We start from the raw sequence: 20222 nt of genomic DNA on the forward strand, positions 1-20222 counted from the left end.
ACAAGGTCTTTCAAGATAAGAATAAGACGGAGCTTTGGGGGCCGAGGTTTGGCTATGGGTCGAGCCCCTAACACTATTCGATCTACGACAATGTTTTGAACTGTGCAAAAGTGTAGGGAACATTGAAGACTAGTGCAAGGAACGTTTAAAGATGTGCTGAGCCATTTTAGAATGTTAAGAGCTACTTTGGTTTTTTCGCTGCTAATAATGGGACTAGGGATTATCACGGTTTGTAGGCACTTTGATAGTTTGGTACCTCGATAGTATTATTACCAAGAGGACCGTAGCATTGTACCATTCAAGAATGAAGGGCTAAATAAAAAAAATATAATGATCTTTTTTGGGAGATGCTGAAGGTATTTTCAGGAGAACTACAGCATGGATGGAAAATACTGTTATATCCCGAATCTTGCAATCTTTACAAGTGCATTAGTATTGCAGCCCAAGGTGCAAACACGATAATAAGAGTAGCCAGGTTGTCCCAAATTCATTCAGCTCAACCCAAGCCTGTTTGAACTTTGAAAAGTAGTATACAATCTGCAAGGAAAATTCTAGTGTCAAACAAATCAGGTCCTTGCCAAGGATGATCATGATGGTACGCAAATCATCATTCAAAAAATTAGTTCGTTTTGAAGTTGCTGACCTTGATTTTATGTACATTGGATCCCACGACGAAATATTTGTCCCTCTTGGCCCCACCTATAATACACTGAGAACCGTTAGATGGTATCCAGAGGTTGATGCTTTGCATTTAATAAATGATTCATTCATTCATTCATTCATAATAAAGCCTCTCTCTGTTCACTTCACTCTCAAATCTCAATTCTACAAAGGGGAATTTTCTAGGGTTCCCTCACAATGCCTTCTTCAATCCGAATAGACGCGTCAAAACAATACTACGCAACAAGTAGTCTAGTCCTCGGCTATGCCCTCTGCTCAAGCCTACTATCCGTAATCAACAAATACGCCATCACAAAATTCAATTTCCCAGGCCTATTAACTGCCCTCCAATACCTAACATCAGCATTAGGTGTCTACATTCTAGGCAAGCTAGGCTTCTTATATCACGACCCATTCACTTTCGAAACTGCCAAGAAATTCCTACCTGCTGCCACTGTTTTCTACCTCGCTATATTCACTAACACTAATCTACTCCGTCACGCCAATGTCGATACATTTATTGTCTTCAGATCATTGACACCACTTTTAGTTGCTATTGCTGATACTGCCTTTCGAAAACAGCCCTGTCCTTCTAACTTGACGTTTGCTAGTTTGGTTATTATTTTGGGTGCTGCTATTGGTTATGTTGTTACTGATTATGGGTTTACCTTGACGGCGTATTCTTGGGCTGTTGCGTATTTGGTTACTATTACTACTGAGATGGTTTATATTAAACATATGGTGACTAATCTTGGTTTGAATACTTGGGGTTTTGTGTTGTATAATAATTTGTTGAGTTTAATGATGGCCCCGTTGTTTTGGTTTGTTACTGGGGAGTATGTGGATGTGTTTTCGGCTTTAAGGGCTCGTTCGGATGATTGGTTTCAGATGGGGACTTTTGTTGCGGTTTCCTTGTCTTGTTTGTTTGGTTTGCTTATTAGTTTCTTTGGGTTTGCAGCTAGGAAAGCCATTTCAGCTACTGCATTTACTGTGACTGGTGTGGTTAATAAGTTTCTTACTGTGGCTATTAATGTGTTGATTTGGGATAAGCATGCTAGTCCGTTCGGGTTGGTTTGCTTGCTTTTTACTATTATTGGTGGGGTTCTTTATCAGCAGTCGGTTACTGGAGGTGGGAGTGTTCCGGTTCAACATGATTCCTCTGTTTCTAAGCTGATAGATGGTGGAGCTGATGGAAGTAATTCTGGAGATGACGATGAAGAGAAAGGAAAATCTGGTAAATATTCTGGTGTATGACTGTTTTAACTATTGTTACTTGTTGATTTTGTTTCAACAGGCTAGTATGTAGGTTACTATCATTTAAGACTTTGAGAATATGTTGTTGTATAAGAGTATCGTTAGGGTTGCCCTTATGAGGCTTTCAAGTTAACATGAATTCTACTCTTGGGTAATTTCATAATTATAGTTAATGGTGTTCTTGTTTATGGTTATTGCATCTTTTGCATATGCTGTTTTAAATTACTTATGAGATTTAGCAATTGTGGAAGTTTTTGTGTGATTAGCAGATTAGTGTATATAAGCTTTTAATCTCGTTAACAAGATATTTCAATGACTTCTCCTTTTTGGAGGCAATAGTCTTAGTCTAGGCTGGGATAAGCAACGCTGCATGTTATGACTTACTTCTTTATGTTGTTGAGGTTATCTCTTTCTATGGCGTTTTTAAGGACATATACAGAGACCTAAAGAAGTTGCATTTATTGTAAAAGGGGTTGCCTGGTTGTAACAATTCTATTCTTCCTTACGTCTTATATACATTTTTATCACTCCTCAGTACCTTTTTGTGCAAGCGCCCGCTTGTTGAAGTAGCAGTCATTGGGTGCTTAGCAAAAGTAGTAGTTCTATTAGCTATGATTGGGATCTTCACAAGTGAGGTAATCCTATAGGAGGGTATGATTGTGAACAGCCATGACTTCTGATGGCCGATTCATAAGACACATAAAAACTGTAGATAGCCAAGGATTTACAGAGGTGGCTGGAGATGATCTTGGTTGAAGCCTTTAGGATCATCTTTTCATGAGCAGGGAATCCAGGGATGACTAAACTGAAGAGTCTTGAGTATGAGGGAAAATGGTTTTGGAGACTGTAGACATTAGCGGTAGGCTTGAACTGTTTATTCCATCCAAGTACTGGGTCAGGCGACCACGTGCATACTGGGTCAGACTACTTTTGAGAGGAATGCCTGTGACCGTCGTCCAATGGCCATCTTCTGACATATGTAACCTCCTGTGTGCAGTGTATGTGCCCAGTGGCCATAAGCAATTACCGAGTGAGTTGAGTTAGGTTCTTTTTCACCCTTACTTGTAATGTGACCTCCAGGCATTAGTCTTATTCAACCCTTACTTGTAGAGTAATGTGGTACTTTTGCTGACGATAGGATGGCCAGTCAACACTTGCTTATGTCATTGATCACTCCCAACTGTTACACAGCCATTCTTCGGCCCAGGTGAAAACCTCCTTTATGTCTGATCGTGTCTGTTCATTCATTTTGCACTGAAGTTTGTTTTGCATTTTCCCAATACGTTTATCTTCTAACAGAATGTCTGCAACACAATAACTGTTTCGATTAATTTATTCTATCAAGTTTGATAAGGTAACTGTTTTGATTGCTAATCCAAGTCCTTTTTGTGGGATCATATATGATTCATATTTACTGTAAAAGGAAGCTGTTTAATGCAGTGTCTGATTTGTGTAAAATAATCATAACTTATTTAAAGTTATTTTAAATGTTCTTAGTGACAGTTTTGCTTCAAAATTTACCCATCTAAAAACATAAAATTTGCTGCAAATTTTATGTGTATTAAATAGCTATGTTCTGTAGTGGATGTCTGTTCTGCGAACTGAATAAGCTTAATCAAACTCTGGTCTGGATTTTTATCTGGTCTTACTTACTTTGCAATATGAGGACCTTGATCAAGTTCTTACCAAACGAATAAAACAGAAAACCCGTGCACGCACGGAGATTTGTTGTACAGTAGTTCATTTACTGATGTGTATTGTGTTGATGATTCAAAAGAAATAATTTAGAACACACCCTGAGACTGAACAATGGCATATAAGAATTACTGGTACACCACAAAGAAACTAGATGCAGTTTGTAATGTTTGTAGTTGGCCAGAGACTTAAGTGGATATCAGATGAACCATTTGTGTGCTGTGTTTACTGGATAGACATGGTTTCTAGCAGGAAACCCAAACTTTTTCCACAGGAAATCAATCTTTATTCTTATTATTTTTGACCTAATCAATCGTGGTAGTGACATATAGAATGAAACCAGGAAACAGAGACTATGACAGCTTTGAAGGTTGTTTTTTTCTTTCTTTTTGGTGAAGGTTGTCAGAAGTAAATCTGCAAACACTACAACTGTATTGTATCTGGGGGGGGACTTTACACCTTGTTTACCAAGGAAATCAATCTTTCTTCTTATTATTTTTTACCTAATCAATCATGGTAGTGACATATAGAATGAAAACCAGGAAACAGAGACTATTACAGCTTTGAAGGTTATTTTTTCTTTCTTTTTGGTGAAGGTTGTCAGAAGTAAATCTGCAAACACTACAACTGGGGGGGGGACTTTACACCTTGTTACCAAGGACTTCATGGTCGGAGAAAGAATCAGTACACAGCTTTGTTATTTAAGCATGGATCTCTCTTTTCACCATAATGAGTTACCTTATATGTTTAATTGCCATTTCAGTACAGGGATTGGTGATATCAGCTTCAGTCAGACTTTTGATATGACTGGTTGCTGTTTTTACGATTAAAATGAGCAACAAAACTGGTTTGATCTCGAATTATTCCAATCGCCATCTAAAGGGTGTTAAACTTGTCAACGGATTGGATGCCACAAGAATTGGTGGAACGTCCAGCCGTCTGTTCATATCACATATTACATAACTGGTCCTCAACTTGTCTTCTGCTCAGTATTGCAGTAACTATGTATAACAATGTCTTCAAGAAAGGTACAAACGTCTAAACCGATCACTAATCCACTCCATCAAGTACTTCTTGGGTGCAGATCACTCTCTTGCATGGCTGCATCCATTTTTTCTGTGATTACTTGGCATACCATGGATTCTTCCTTTCATCTTGAGAGCTTGTAGCATACAAAACTGAGCTGAATTCATACTAGAAGCCTGTGATATAGTTGTCTTTCTACACATGGGAACGAGTAGGTTGAGTCGTTCTCCAAATGTGCCTTGAGGTCTCTTTCAGACGTTCTTAACAGTTCACGAACTCCATGTCACTTGGTTCTCCACTCAACCTTGGCATCTGCATGTGTGCGTTATGTTGCCAGGTTCAAATGTTTCCGTGAGCCATAACTGGACGATCTGACTTTCAGTTGCTCTTTCAACCAAAATTGTATTGTTGGTAAATGGTAGTTAGCTAGTAGAGAATTGCTGGACTTACGGATCGTGTCGATTGTCAGTGGGTTTTGGGCAATTTCAATGACAAGAAACAGAGTTATATTTGCAATTTCAAGATGTAGAATCTAATACTCCTAGTAGGTCTCACCAACAACAACCCACATCATTATCCACTCATCCCAATATTTTATCTCATTTTTAATAGGGAAATCAAGAGTATTATGGAGAACGAAGAAAGTTAATTCCTCAAAGCAAGACTGGTCTTTTAGACTCCAAGGTGCCTTGTGGGCATACTGTCATTCAAGACGCTAATCGGAATGTTACCCTATTAGTTAGTATATAGAAAGACGTGTCATTTACCTATCGAGTTGGAAAACATCGTGCATTTTGGGCTGTTAAACCTTAAAACTATGAACTTTAACCTATATAAGAGGAAACTTCAGATAAGTGAACTAGAGGAACTTCATCTACATTTTTTGTTGCTTTTTACTTTTTATAGGTTTCTAACCTCTAAATACCCTTTCTAAATCATTTAGATTCGTTTTTGTTTGGTAAAAAAAAAAGGGGATGTATTTCTAAAACAATTTTGGAAACTCTTAAAAGGCCATGAGTTTGGACGTACGAACCGTCGGTCTATAAATTTGGGACCTCATTCTTCTCAATCCAATTCATCTTATATTGTGTGAGCAGGAGATCAACCTAAGTTTGTCAACATCTATCAAGCAAATCCAATCTAATGGATGTATGTAAGTCTTCTTTTCGTGAAATCATTTCTAAACAATCATTCCCGGAGTTTTTCACGAGGGAATTTGAGAAAAGGAGATGTCAAAGACTTCTAGTTTATTTCTACTTTTGTGAGTAACTTCTATGATTGTTTTGAGAAACATGAAATCAACTTGAGGACAAAACCATCACCATGAAGACACAATGTGCGGTATTAGCCCTTACTCCTAGTGTTATAAGAGGTATTCTAGCTTTACGAGGTGTCCAAGATAGAAGGAGAAAGGAGAACAAGACTGTGTTTGAGTATGTGGTTTTCCTTGGGAAAGATTTGAAGCTAGGATATGATAGAGGTTATATGTAGTGGTGACTGGTGAGAAGCATGCAAAAGAATCAAGTTGCAATTATTGCATGGTTAGCTAATAATATCTTTCTTTGTTCCTATACCTTGACTATTAACTCATGAGAATTTTGTGAGAAACTTTTAAAACATCAACATGGAAAGGCTAGGATGTTACGTCTCTTGGTAGAGTCCGTTGTAATCAAACACCTATATAAGGTGTAGTGAATATGGAATAAGACATGACTTATCACATATCTTAATTGTTCAACTCTTGAGTTGTACTGAGGTAAAAGGTTCCTCTATAAGCCTTCTATCAATTTTCTACCATCCGGCCTATCTCTTAATTCATCATAGGTTCTAGCAAACAAAAGAGGAACACTCCTCAGTATATACCAGCTTGGTATCAGGGCCTTGGAATGGAGACAAGAGTGGAGAGCATGGAAACGCAAATGAAGTCTATCACTGATTTGTTAGAGAAACTCCACACTCAAGTACAACAAATAGCACTAGCTCACTCCAACACCGATGATGCTGAAACTTCCGCTAACAAAATTCAAAATGGTGGAGATAAAATGTTGGAACGTGGTTCACAGCACACCACTTCAAGCAGTTCCATTGTGCCAAAACAAGTGAAGATTGATTTTCCTCGCTTCAATGGAGAAGGAGATCCAACAGTTTGGTTGTGCAGGGTGGGAAAATTCTTTGAACTTCATCATACGCCACTTGTTGATCGAGTTCCCTTAGCCTCATTCCATCTTGAGGGTGATGCCCAAGTATGGTACCAGTTGTTGCAAGAAGAGATGGGTAATGTCTCTTGGGAAGACTTTAAGGAAGGAATCGATTCTCGATATTCTCCGAACAAGTTTATGGATTTCTTTGGACAACTTACCAAGTTGCAGCAAATAGGAACTGTACAAGAGTATCAAGCAAGTTTTGAGAGACTACTAGCCAAGGTAGGCTCTTTACCACAAGAACGACAGGTGAGTTGCTTTGTTAGTGGTTTACGGGATTCTATTCGAACTGATGTACAAGCCAACAGACCCTCCACTCTCTCTATAGCTATTGGGTTGGCTCGCCTTTATGAAGCCAGAGATATCTCTCACCAAAAGCCGCCTCCAGCAACTTCAAAAGTCAGCTCTGATGTTCGCAGTGCTCTCACCACTAATTCATCCGCAACACCAATTAAAAGGTTGACTGTTGAGGAAATGAATGATAGGAGAAGAAAGGGGCTTTGCTTTCCAGTAACGAAAATTTGTTCCCCGGTCATCGCCGCAAGAAATTGTTCTCAATTCAGTCAGCCAAGACGATAGCGATGATAATGTGGAAATGGAAATGGATGGGGTACCGATGATCCACCTCCGAAAATCATTACATGCGATTCGCGGGAACTCGTGCACCTGATACAATGCGAGTTAGGGGAAGGTTGGGACACAAACCAGTCACGGTTCTCATCGATTCAGGAAGTACACACAATTTTGTGTGTGCACGAATGGCAAAGAAAGCGGCATTGCAACCAACTTCATCTACCAAACTCGAAGTGATGGTAGCTTTAGGTGAAAGGTTGAGTAGTTCGGGTAAGTGTGCTCACACTCAACTGAATCTACAGGGTGTTCTGATATTTGTTGATTTTTATGTGATTCCACTGGAAGGTTATGATGTTGTCTTAGGTACTCAGTGGTTAAGTACTCTAGGACCTATTGAATGGGATTTCTTTAAACTTAGAATGAAGTTTAAGGTAGAAGGTAAGGAAGTGGCACTACAGGGCTTATCCGTTCCAGAAAAACAAAGTTGTTGGTAACCTTCAATTTATACAAGCCGTGAGGAAGAGCGGGGAGGCATGCTACACTTGTATTCCTTAAGGGTGTCTCAAACAAATGCTATTAATTCTTGTGTACCCTCACACAAGTGGTGAAGCTTCTACATCGATATAAAGGGGTGTTGGTAGCACCTACTAGCCTTCCTCCTCGACGTCTGCGCAGGATCACAAAATTCCATTGTTGCCCACCAAGGACCAGTCTCGGTGAAGCCATATCGCTATCCTCATTTTCAAAAACTGAAATCGAAAAGATGGTGGCGAACTGTTATCTTCGGTGTGATTCGACCAAGCAATAGTCCTTATTCTTCTCCTTTTTCTTAGTGAAGAAACATGACGGTTCATGGCGACCGTGTTTGATTACCGAGCTTTGAATAGTATTACAATCAAGGACAAGTTTCCAATTCCAGTGATCGATGAGCTGTTGAACTAACCAATGGCGAAAAATTCTTTACAAAGTTAGATCTTCGTTCGGTTATTATCAAATTCGTGTCCATCCTCACGACATAGAGAAAACGGCTTTCCGAACACATCATGGTCACTATGAATTCTTGGTCATGCCTTTCGGTCTCACCAATGCACCTTCATCTTTTCAGGCGCTTATGAACGAGTTTGGCCAAAACAAGGTGCAATACCTTGGCCATGTAATTTCGCACAGTGTTCTGTTGATCCCGACAAAATTGAAGTGATGATAAGCTGGGCCAAACTGAAAACACTGAAAGCATTGAGAGGTTTCTTGGGGTTGACAGGCTATTACCGAAAGTTTATCTAAAGCTTCGGCAAGATAGCTGCTCCACTAAAATGTTGAAGAAGGATTCATTTGTTTGGACACATGAAGTCGAAAGATCATTTGAGCAGGTTGAAAGAAGCTATGACGAAAGCTTCCGTATTAACTTTACCCGATCTCAAAGCAATTTCTTGTTGAATGTGATGCTAGTGGCTCGGTGTAGAGCCGTCCTAATGCAAGAAAAGCTTATCGCTTTTACAGTCATGCATTACGGGGAAAGGAACTTGTTGTCTACTTATGAAAAGGAGATGCTAGCCTTAGTGTTGGCCGTGCAAAATGGCGTCCGTACTTACTAGGGGCGGCAATTCTTGGTCTTGACCGATCATCACAGTTTGAAGTACTTGTGGAATCAAAAATTACTACTACAAACACAACAAAGGTGGCTCTATAAGTTGATGGGATTTGACTTTGTTATTGAGTACAAAAATGTAAGGAGAACATTGTCGCCGACGTTCTTTCAAGGAAAGAATCCATCCACTGTTGAACATGAAAAAGGGGGAGCTTGCAATCATTAGCCACCGATTCCTGATTGGGTGGAGGCTATCAAGGAAGAGGTGCAACACAATCCAGACTTGCAACGTGTGATTCAGCGTATAAATGATGGTGAAGCAGTAGGACCATGGCAGTTCAAGGACGGAGTAATTTTTTTCAAGGAAAGAATTTATCTAGCAGAAGGTTCTTCTCTAATCAAAGCTATTATGGGCCAATTTCACAATAGCACTCATGAAGGCTATCGAAAAACTCTTCAAAGAATCGAGAAAAACTTCTATTGGACATGAATGCTAAGACGCAATTCGCTAATTTGTTGCTTGCTGATGATGTGTCAAAGGCATAAATCAACATCCGGCCGGGTTTGTTACAGCCACTTCCAATTCCTAACATGGTATGGGAAGATATTTCTATGGACTTTATTGATGGTCTTCCTATATCCAAGGGCAAAACTACAATTTTTGTGATTGTCGATAGGCTCTCTAAATATGCACATTTCATTCCATTATCACACCCTTACAAAGCCGTTGGGGTAGCGAAAGTCTTCTTTGATAATATCTTCCGATTGCATGGCATGCCAAGGACAATTGTCTGTGATCGAGATCCGACTTTTACAAGCATTTTTTGGTCAGAGTTATTCAAAGTGAACGGTACCAACTTCAACTACAGCTCAGCTTACCATCCTCAAACCGACGGTCAAAGTGAAGTTGTAAATCGCACTGTGGAGATGTATTTGCGTTGTTTCACCAGTTCGCAGCCTAAGGACTGGTTTAAATGGTTAGCATGGGCTGAATATTACTACAACACCAGTTGGCATTCATCTATTAAAACAACTCCTTTTCAAGTTGTTTATGGTCGGCCATCTCCTATCTTGTTGTCCTATATTACGGGTTTAGCTAAAGTTGAAGCTGTGGAAAAAGAATTGATGGACCGTGATCAGATTCTTAAAGACTTAACGACCAATATTAAGGAAGCTCAATCAAGAATGAAGAAGATATATGATCGCCACCATACAGACAGAGAATTCACAGAAGGAAATTGGGTTTATTTGAGGCTTCAACCTTATCGTCAAACATCTCTTTCGATGAGAAAAAACTTTAAGTTATCTCCTAAGTTTTATGGGCCATTTCAAGTTCTTAAGAAAATAGGTGTCGTAGCCTATAAACTGGATTTGTCAAAGGGTTCTCGCATTCATCCAGTATTTTATGTCTCTTTGTTGAAGAAACAGGTTGGTGACAAGATTCAAATTCAAACTGAGTTGCCCATTACAAGAGATGACGATGAATCGCTGTATCCTAGGCCTCAAGCCATTCTTAATCGTCAACTACGAAAAAGGAAAGAGCAAGTTCTTATTCATTGGCAAGGGTTATCACCAGCAGAAGCAACATGGGAGGATCTGGAATTGGTGAAGGTCCAATTTCCAGAACATGGCCTTGGGGACAAGGCCCTTTTTTAAGGGGGGAGGAATTGTTACGTGCTAATTGAATAAGTCTGGGTTTAGTTGCTAATAAGTAGGAAAGAACTAGTCTTCTCCTAGATAGTAGGAGATAGTAGCAAGTAGGTTGAGTAAGTAGTTGTAACTCTTTCCTATTCTCTTGGTAGAGTCCGTTGTAATCAAACACCTATATAAGGTGTAGTGAATATGGAATAAGACATGACTTATCACATATCTTAATTGTTCAACTCTTAAGTTGTACTGAGGTAAAATGGTTCCTCTATAAGCCTTCTATCAATTTTCTACCATCCTATCTCTTAATTCATCATAGGTTCTAGCAAACAAAAGAGGAACACTCCTCAGTATATACCATAGTAGGACATTGACATAGGAACTTTTATATGGGAAAACATCGCTTCATTGAAGTTGAGGGAAGAGGGCAGCCACCTTTACCTTTATTAGTGAGTTTGATTAGTAGAAGGTTGTTTGTAGTGGAAGCATATGTTACGAACAACTTCAATTCCTTATTTGGCAGAAGGACATGCTAAAAGGTACTTGTTTGCATGCAAGATGTAAAACAATCATTATTTGGTGGCATCACATTAACGGGTATTGTATCAACTCCTTCCGCTACAAACAACTTCAATTATTCCTACTAATCACACTCACTAATAAAGGTAAAGGGTGACGTAGGATACCCTCTTCCCCCAACTTCGATGAAGCAAAGATTTCCCATAGAAGAGTTCCTATGTCAATGTCCTCATCTCCACGTTGAAGTTTAAGAAGTATCTCACAAAAATTCTCATGAATAGTCAAGGGCATAGGAACGAAGAAGATGCTATTAGCTAACCGTGCAATAATTGCAACTTGATTCTTTTGCATGCTTCTCACCAATATACCTCCGTCATATCCTAGATTCAAATCTTTCCCAAGCAAAACCACATACTCAAACATATTCCTCTTCTCCTTCCTCCTTCTATCTTGGGTATCTTGCAAACTTAGAATACATCTTTTTTTTTTGTGAGCAAAAGAGAGTTAGCCCCTAAAAAGGGAGAATACCTCTTATAACACTAGGAGTGAGGACACCGCACATTGTGTCTTCGCAGTGATGGCCTTTGTTCTCAAGTTTATATCATGCTTCTCAAAACAATCATAGAATTTACTCACAAAAGCGGGAATAAACTATTCTCCAACATACAAAAGCCTTTATTTGTTATCTCCTTTTCTAAAATTCACCTATGAAGAACTCCACGAATGATAGTTTAGAAAAGATTTCATGAAAAGAAGACTCACATTCATTAGATTGGACTTGATACTTGTTGACAAACTTGGGTTGATCTCCCTCTCGCACAATATGAATTGAATTGTGATGAATGAGTGCCCATATTTATAGACATGTGTTCCAGTGCCTGGACGCATGGCCCGTGCGCCCAGATCGACTCATGGCTTAGCAGTTTCCAAAATTGTTTAGAAAGACACCTAATTTTGTGGTTTTTGGACTTTTTGACCCAACAAAATAGAAATCTACTATCTATATACTAAAGTAGAGACCTCTAGGTGAGATTTTTCTCTCTCCTAGGTGGCACTCTAATATCAAAGCTTTTAAGTCTGCTACGCCACGTGGCACTCTAATATCAAAGCCACGTGGATCTCTAATTGAAACCCTTCCTACTCTAATTGAAACACTTCTTACGTGAAACCCTTCCCTTCCTACTCTTAATTGAAACACTTCCTACGTGTAATTAAGGAATAATACTACTCTAATTGAAACACTTCCCACGTGTACTTAAAAGTTTACAATCAAACAATAACCGTGTATGAATGCAACAACTATGTTATGATTTATGCTTTTTTTAATTGAGTTTTGGTCTTGCAAGTTTGATGTGCTAGATGATTTCCTGACTCCATCAAATAAACTGGTCACTATAGAGTCTCCAAGTCCCACTGGGACTGCATCAGCATCTGCTGCAAGGGCAATTCGACTGCTGGACTTAGGCATCAGGGCTAGACCTTTCCTTTTTATAGATGAAAACACACTGCCCCCGCCATTGTCCTCCATCAATGGCATATTGAGGGTGTGAGAGCCAATGTCGGTTTCAGCCTTTTGACGCCTACGGACAGACTTCTTCAATTTCTCAGATTCACCATCCCTTACTTCAACAACTGGCACATCCTCATCTAATCCACCTTCTTCTGACAAAATGTCATTGAGCAGTCTTCTAGACTTTCTATGTCGATTTGGAGGTGGCTCAGAAAACGAAAATGGTCCATCTTCTAAGTAGTGAGCTTTGACTGTGCTATAAACTGCCATCTCTGTTTCCTTTTCTGTGTGTTTGTTATTCTATGGTTTAAGACGGTAATAGCCCTATAAACTGCTCATGGCTGGAGAAACCTTACGTTGGGGTGACTCAAACTTGAGGGACTGTAATGATTCCAATATATCAGAGCATGCACTTCGGGATTGGGTCTGCTCGGCACTTCTTTTCCTGTAATAAGTTCCAACAAAGTATTATGAAAAGCTTGCCTATTTTTTAGGAACTACATAAAAGTCCTGCTAAAAAATAGGTATAGATTGTTACCGAAATTTTTTCCATCCTGACAACACAGAGTCAAGCAATTAAGTGATAATTACAACTACTAGAGTTACAATAATTCCTCCCAACCCTACCCTAGATACAAGGAAACCAATAACTGAGAGAAGATAATGAATTTGCTTACTACAACAGCAGGGGAGTGTATGCCAAAAAATGGGACAATGTCCACCTGCAACCAGTTCTCAACTGCCGATCCCACCACAGCACCCACAACCAGTCCCCCAATAGTTATCACAGTTGATTTTCCTGCAAGATGCACAACAATGCACTTCTTATATACTCTCACAAACTGAAAAACTAAATGTCTAGGTGCATTTGGAAACATATTCATATTAAGATAACAATCAGCATAATAATCTTAACAATTTGACCTCAAGACGTACCCCGACCTAATTCCTGAAACAGATGGCCCCCATTTGGAAGGAAACTACTCACGTAATATAAGCTTACTACAGAGTACAGATACTCCGACAAAGGTCATTTGAAACTTCAAAAATTGCTGCAACAGTGTCCTCTTGCAAAACACCTGGAGATTGTTAGAGGAAGGCACCTAGAAGAGTTCATTTACTCTTTTATGACATGGATGAAGTACCCAAACACTAAACAAAGTATTAAACAACCAAAAAAGCAATAAGAAAAGCAAACAGTCTCTCCCCAGATCATGGCGATAGTCTAGAACAACGAGTTTTAGTTTTTAAATGCATCAATCAGTTGTGTATGTACAAGCGCGAAACTAAGTTTCCAGGCCACACCCATTATTCAGAAATTGCAAAATGTGCACTGTAACGTACTAATGTGAGCGGGCGTGAAGTGCAGTTAAAACTTCAAAAATGTCATACTAAAGCGCGAATCAAACAATGTCACACAAAATAGAGTCCAACAATGTCAGACTAAAATCATGTCAAAAAATGGATATGAAACGTAGACTTCCAACACTTCTACCCAATCAAAACCACAATAGCGTCTTAAGAGGATGATTATGTAATCACAACACAAGCCTTAACTTCAATTTCAGAGACAAACTTAATGAATAAAATCAAGTATTGATATACCATTAAGCAAGGAATAATAGATGAGACACCTATCGTGCTTGGTACAATATGGAGGTACTTTACAACTATGCCTGTTTGCGGATTTTCCTTGCAATGCATGTTTTCCAGGAATTACACCTATATATATCTAGTTTGCTACTAGAACTAGGTATGTTGGTACTTTACAAATAAAAAAGGCATGGGTGCGCATACAACTACAAAAATTCAGTAGAGATGAAAGACTCAACACTTGCAGTTCAGATAGTGAGGGGAGCTGAGGGGTGAATCCACCTTGGTACATCCTAAACACAGTGTTCTCCATTAGGAACAAGGTGCTCATGCTAGAGCAATGATTTTTTTTTCCAAGTATTTAGAGGTTTAGGTTGACCTCAACCTACAGTACTACGTACCACACAACAAAAAGCACTTGAAATTGACCAAACTCTATGGGGGAGATACAAAATGTAAAAACGGACAAAAATATAACAAACTCATGGAGTTTGACAATGTAGGTAACATACTTGGATATCAAGACTTAATGAGTTTGGCAAAATTGTACCAACCCTGTTAGTGTATACTCATAGTTCACCTAGATCTAGACAGATATGCAAAAAGTTGGTATCATAGTCAAACAATCAAACTCTTTCAACCATATATAAAAAGCCCGAGAGTTTGATTGTATTTCTATTTCCGCAAGAAAGTCTAATTTGTATGATCTATAGAACTGACCTGCTAAAATATATAACATATTCTTTAGGGAATTATCCAACAAATAGTGAGTAACTGATCTACTGCTTCTACGTATATATAACTTTGTAGCATCAAGTAAAGGAAGCATTTGAAAGTTTGAAATCTTGCCATAGGCATACAGTACTACGTACCACACAACACATAACACTTGAAATTGACCAAACTCTATGGGGGAGATACAAAATGTAAAAACAGACAAAAATATAATAAACTCATGGAGTTTGGTAGTGTAAGTAAAAGACTTGGATATCAAGACTTACAGAGTTTGGAAAAATTGTACCAACCCTGTTAGTGTATACTCACAGTTCACCTAGATCTAGACAGATATACAAAGAGGTTGTAACTATTCCAGAAATAAAATTAACGCTTCTGTAACCGAAGTGAGCCAAACTACCAATATAGTTTAGGCTCAAATCTTCAATGGTATTGTAAATCCACTAACACAATAAATCTAATTGATGATAAACTTAGTATTGATTATTATTCTTTTCAAAGTTCTTATAGAAATGTGAGTTTTTTTTCATGTATAGTTCTCAACGGCTTTGGTGAGGTAAGCCATGATTAGTTATTTTTTTTATCCATATATATTTTTATTAGGTGATGTTTGACATGGTTTTCGGATTGATCTGATAGAAAGCAATAAAACTCAAATGACAATCCCTATTTCTGACGTAATTATTACATGCTCTATTTTTCCTTATACATGAATATTGTTTTTTAAACAGGTAGCCATTTGGACTGCACAATGATTTTAATGGACTATTTTCTTCCAACATAATATATGCCGGAGAAGTTTCTTCAATGATTCGAGTGTTCAATGATCAAATGATCATAATCTTGGAAGTTTTGCTCCATCGACTATAGGGGTTTCCTTAATCGTACAAGATAACGCGCTTCAGCTCAAAACTTAAATGGATGTCGCACCCTCTATTCTACCTTTAATGTATTCCCTTGGAATTGATTGTCATTTTCCATCAAGTTATATTCAAGTATTCAAGAATCTAAATGGTGTTGACCTATGAGTCTATGACCAGAGTGATCCTAAAGGCTGCTTCATCAAGTGGATGCCAAATTCAAGGCGACTATAGGAGTTTCGTCAAACAAGATAACGCTCTTCAGCTCAAAAGTTAAATGGAAGGCAAATCTTTAGTATCTAACGTTCTAAGTGAGTGGGTACCTAGATGATAGGGAGGGTGTTAATAAGACGAATATAAGAACTATATGTAATTTTGTTTTCTTTATTTTTGTTTTCTGATAAATAACAGAAGAACTGTATAGACATTAGAGGGTTACTTTCAAAATCTTTTTGTTAGTAATTGTAAAGTAACTTTTGTATCCATTTAAAGTATACTTGCATATTTTCTAAAATAGATTTGCTCAGCAACCTTGATTCTCGATTTAACAGTCCAAGAGATGTAGATCTTACCAACTGTTCATTTGTTATTGTAATTCCAAGATATTAGCACACCGTGGAATTTGTAAAAGTAATATATATCCATTACGGTGTAGCACTTGAGTTCTCTATAAAAGCTTTGTAGAAGGTAATTTTCTATTAGGAATCAAACACTTTTAGTGTTCCAATTCTTATATATATTTGATCAAATAAAAAAATATTGCTAAAAAATAGGTGATTTGTAGAAGCTAATTCCCTATTACAAATCATACACTTTTAGTGTCTATGATAAAGCACCGACTTATTTCTACATATTCTTCAGTTAATAATTTATTATAGGGTGTAAAATCAGCTTCCGACAGTTCCCCACATTCTTTAAGGATTATGTGAGATATACCGAATTAGAACACTCAAAATGTTATTCGCATAACCCTTTCATATACCTAGAATTTGCATTTGTTGTTGGTTATTAACTTCTTAAGAAGTAGACCAATATACTTCCCGAGTAAGTGCCCGAATACCCATCACGCACTCTCACATTTTTAACATATGCACTTTTCTTCCTTTTTATTTTTCTTTCTTGGATCTCATTCTGATTTTCAAATACATGTAGACTACAATATGATAATACATATTAAAAGTCTAAACCTATAAAAAGAACACCGGCTTATTATGAAAGGGTGCTTTTATTTGCACATTTGATTTATGTTTCTTTGTATGGTATTGTTTCTTTAGACAATCTAATGATATATCTAATAATCATCCAAACACAACCTCTAATATACATACACTCGATTATGAAAATGTCAAAATTAACACGAGATCAAATACCAAGGTGCAAACTTTCCCAAGTTCTTTCTCATTAATGTAGAGAACTGTGTTTCTATCAATTTAAGAACACTATGAAAGAATCGAATGATCACCGATAGTCATATTTGGAAGACAGGTAAATGTAATGTATGGTTATGCATGTGATGTTGTTTTTCTATTCAATGTATATTGAGCAATAGAGTACGTTTACATGTGAATCCATAGAGCTTTTTCCATCACAATAAGAGCTAACTGTAAAAATCTAGATTTTGTATTCGGATATCATCAGGAAACACAAATGAACTCAAAAACAAAATTATATTTGGCACTTGGGACAGTTTCTTTTATATTTGGCACTTGTACATATACTTAAGTAAAACCTTAAGTATATGTACTTAACTAATTTCATTTATAAACAATATATTGGCTTTCTTTGAACTAAATATATGCAACCTTCTTACATTTCATTTCAGCTCCTGGAACAAAAATTGGAACTGACTCTTATAACAAATACAAGATACGATGAGTGAAATCACTTCATTCAGGAGCGAGGATTAAATTAACTGATCGAGGCGGATGCCTTTGGTTTCCTAAGTTTTGTTATTTTTTTTCCCAAGTACAGAAAAATGGGATAGTGCTAAAAATAAATATTCCAAATTTGTGCTCATTCTGAGTGCAAAAAAAATGTGATAGTGCTAAAAGATATGGGTCATGATGTTTATAGAATGTCCATATCTTGGAGTAGGATCCTACCAAGTATGTTTCACCCCTCTAACTTTATAAATGCGTGTGGATGCTTATAGAATGTCCATATCATCATGGAGTAGGATCTTGCCAAGTTGTATAATAATATGAAAGCTATTATTGATTTTGCATTGTGATGAGCATTTCAAAGCGATGGAACTACAGTTAAACTTGCAATAGCTCAACAACCTTTATTCGATACGCAACAAACTTCGGTTGCAAAGAGAGCCACCTAAACATTTTTTCGTTGTAGGAATTTTAATAATTTTGGAGTAAAATATATCAAAGCTTGAAAATTCTTACAATTGTTCTACTGATAATTGATGGATGATAATTCTTTGGTCCAAAAGAGTGAAGAGTGTTTGTGTGAATTATTGTTATACTTATTTTTGTGACACTTTATTGATATTATCAAATTTAACTCTTTCAACATTAGTGCAATATTGGAAGAACTTTGTGGTACTATTTCTTCATCCGAACTTTGTTTTGCAATGTGCTTGCAGAAACATTGAGAATCGATAAATCTACTATAAGAAATAAGGAAAAATGTGGAATAAGATGGAATATTTGAGCATTTTATTGTAAGTTCAAGGTGTGTGTTAGAAGCTTCAAATTTGGAAAGGGAATGTTATTTGAAAGGCACACTCTTTTTCCATTCATTTGATTATTAGATTTTTCAAATTTGAAAATTAATGGTCATTATTCATTTAACCCACCCAATTTTACGTTAACACTTTGACATGTTCACATTGACGAAAGACATAGAACGACATGATATTCTCTGTTATTCATGTTGGAATTGAATAAGAATATTTTGTATGTATACAAACAATCACCTAGAAAAATAGAAAATACTTGGGGGAGTATTCTAAGTAGGTGAACACATTTTTTTGAAATATAATTTTTTTTGTATTCATCAATTCATCGTAGAACACGTTCATGTGATAAATTTTTTCAAGTGAGAGTAGTATATTCTTTGAGGATATGGAAACAATCAATCTATTTTAGTGATTTGATAGATATTTTAGTGATTTGTACACATTAGTACGTAAGCTAAGCGGTGATGATTTACCGCTAAATCACCATAAATCTAATAAAACTATTATACAGGCTAAATTGAGTTTAAGATAATTCCATTTGAAAATTACGGATTAATATCATAAACCACAAAGTGAAGAGGCTATCTCAATTTGATCATTTAGTTTCTAAGTACGTATGCACCATAATCGTTGCTCATTAAAGTATTTCTGTTTATTTTCAATAAAAATATATTCTAATTTGAAAATTTATGTAAGACATTTTGTAAAGTTTTTTCAGCACACAAAATATTTAATAGATCTCGGGCATATGCCCGGGGTCCAAAATCTAGTGTACTCCTAAAAACGTATTTTAAGGATCTAAAAAAGGGTTTTAGAGTTTAGAAACCTATAAAAAAATATAGATCATATTACTGAAGAATGGAACAGATTCTAAGAAACCTTTGCTTATGGCTATTAAAGGACAGATCTATGATGTTACTCAAAGCATAATGTTTTATGGACCTGGTGGGCTATATGCTTTGTTCGCTTGTAAGGACGCTAGTAGATCCCTTGCCAAGATGGTCGTTTGAAGAGAAGGATCTAACTAGAGACATCGCAGGTCTTGGCGCATTTAACCTTGATGCTTTATGTAGAAAGCTGTATTCTGCTTTCTGTGTATAGGGCGTGACCTGCGCCCAAATATAGTGTGGATAGAGCGCGACCCGCGCTCCGACGTTCAGGATGTCCAGTGAATTGAGCGCAACCCGCGCCCTTTTCTAGCCTAAACAGGGCGTAACCCACGCCCCGTGTTTCTCAAGCCACTGAATTTTGTTGTTTCCTATTTTGTAAACTCTATATAAACGATTGTAATCTCTTTAGAATTCAATCAAGTAAATATACACTGAATTGAATTGAATCATCTGGTTCTACATGCAGGGGCGGATGCAGGATTCAACAATAGGGGGGGCTACTAACACTAATTCTCACTACTTTTTTTCTTTTTTTTTTGGAGTGAATAGTTACCACTGTACTTTTGGGTTTTGAGCAAAGTTAGGGGGGGCTACAGCCCTGGTCAGCCAACTCATAGATCCGCCCTTGTCTACATGGTATCAAAGCCAAACCATTGAAATCCGCTGCATTGAATCCTTGAATCTTAAACCCATTATTGAATTCTTGAATCTTAAACCCCTCTCACAAAGTTTTTATTTTTTATTTTCTTCAAAAACCTAAATTGTTTGTTTTTTTTCCTGCA

The 20222-nt window shown here is 37.3% G+C and overlaps 2 protein-coding genes across 2 annotated transcripts; one reads left to right on the top strand and one right to left on the bottom strand.

The window, feature by feature from the left end:
• The first annotated feature begins 575 nt into the window (after nucleotides 1–575).
• On the top strand, nucleotides 576–2108 carry GONST4 (golgi nucleotide sugar transporter 4). The gene has a single exon (XM_086602552.1). The coding sequence runs from the start codon at nucleotides 859–861 to the stop codon at nucleotides 1912–1914; it is 1056 nt and encodes a 351-aa protein (XP_086458678.1). The 5' UTR covers nucleotides 576–858; the 3' UTR covers nucleotides 1915–2108.
• A 10307-nt stretch (nucleotides 2109–12415) lies between these two features.
• Nucleotides 12416–12940, bottom strand: LOC147510638 (uncharacterized). Its single transcript, XM_086598205.1, has one exon. It carries the CDS (start codon nucleotides 12938–12940, stop codon nucleotides 12416–12418), a length of 525 nt encoding a protein of 174 aa, XP_086454331.1.
• Between the last annotated feature and the right edge of the window lie 7282 nt (nucleotides 12941–20222).

Source organism: Coptis chinensis, chromosome 3, assembly GCF_015680905.1.
Source record: "Coptis chinensis isolate HL-2020 chromosome 3, ASM1568090v1, whole genome shotgun sequence".
NCBI classification, from domain to species: domain Eukaryota; kingdom Viridiplantae; phylum Streptophyta; class Magnoliopsida; order Ranunculales; family Ranunculaceae; genus Coptis; species Coptis chinensis.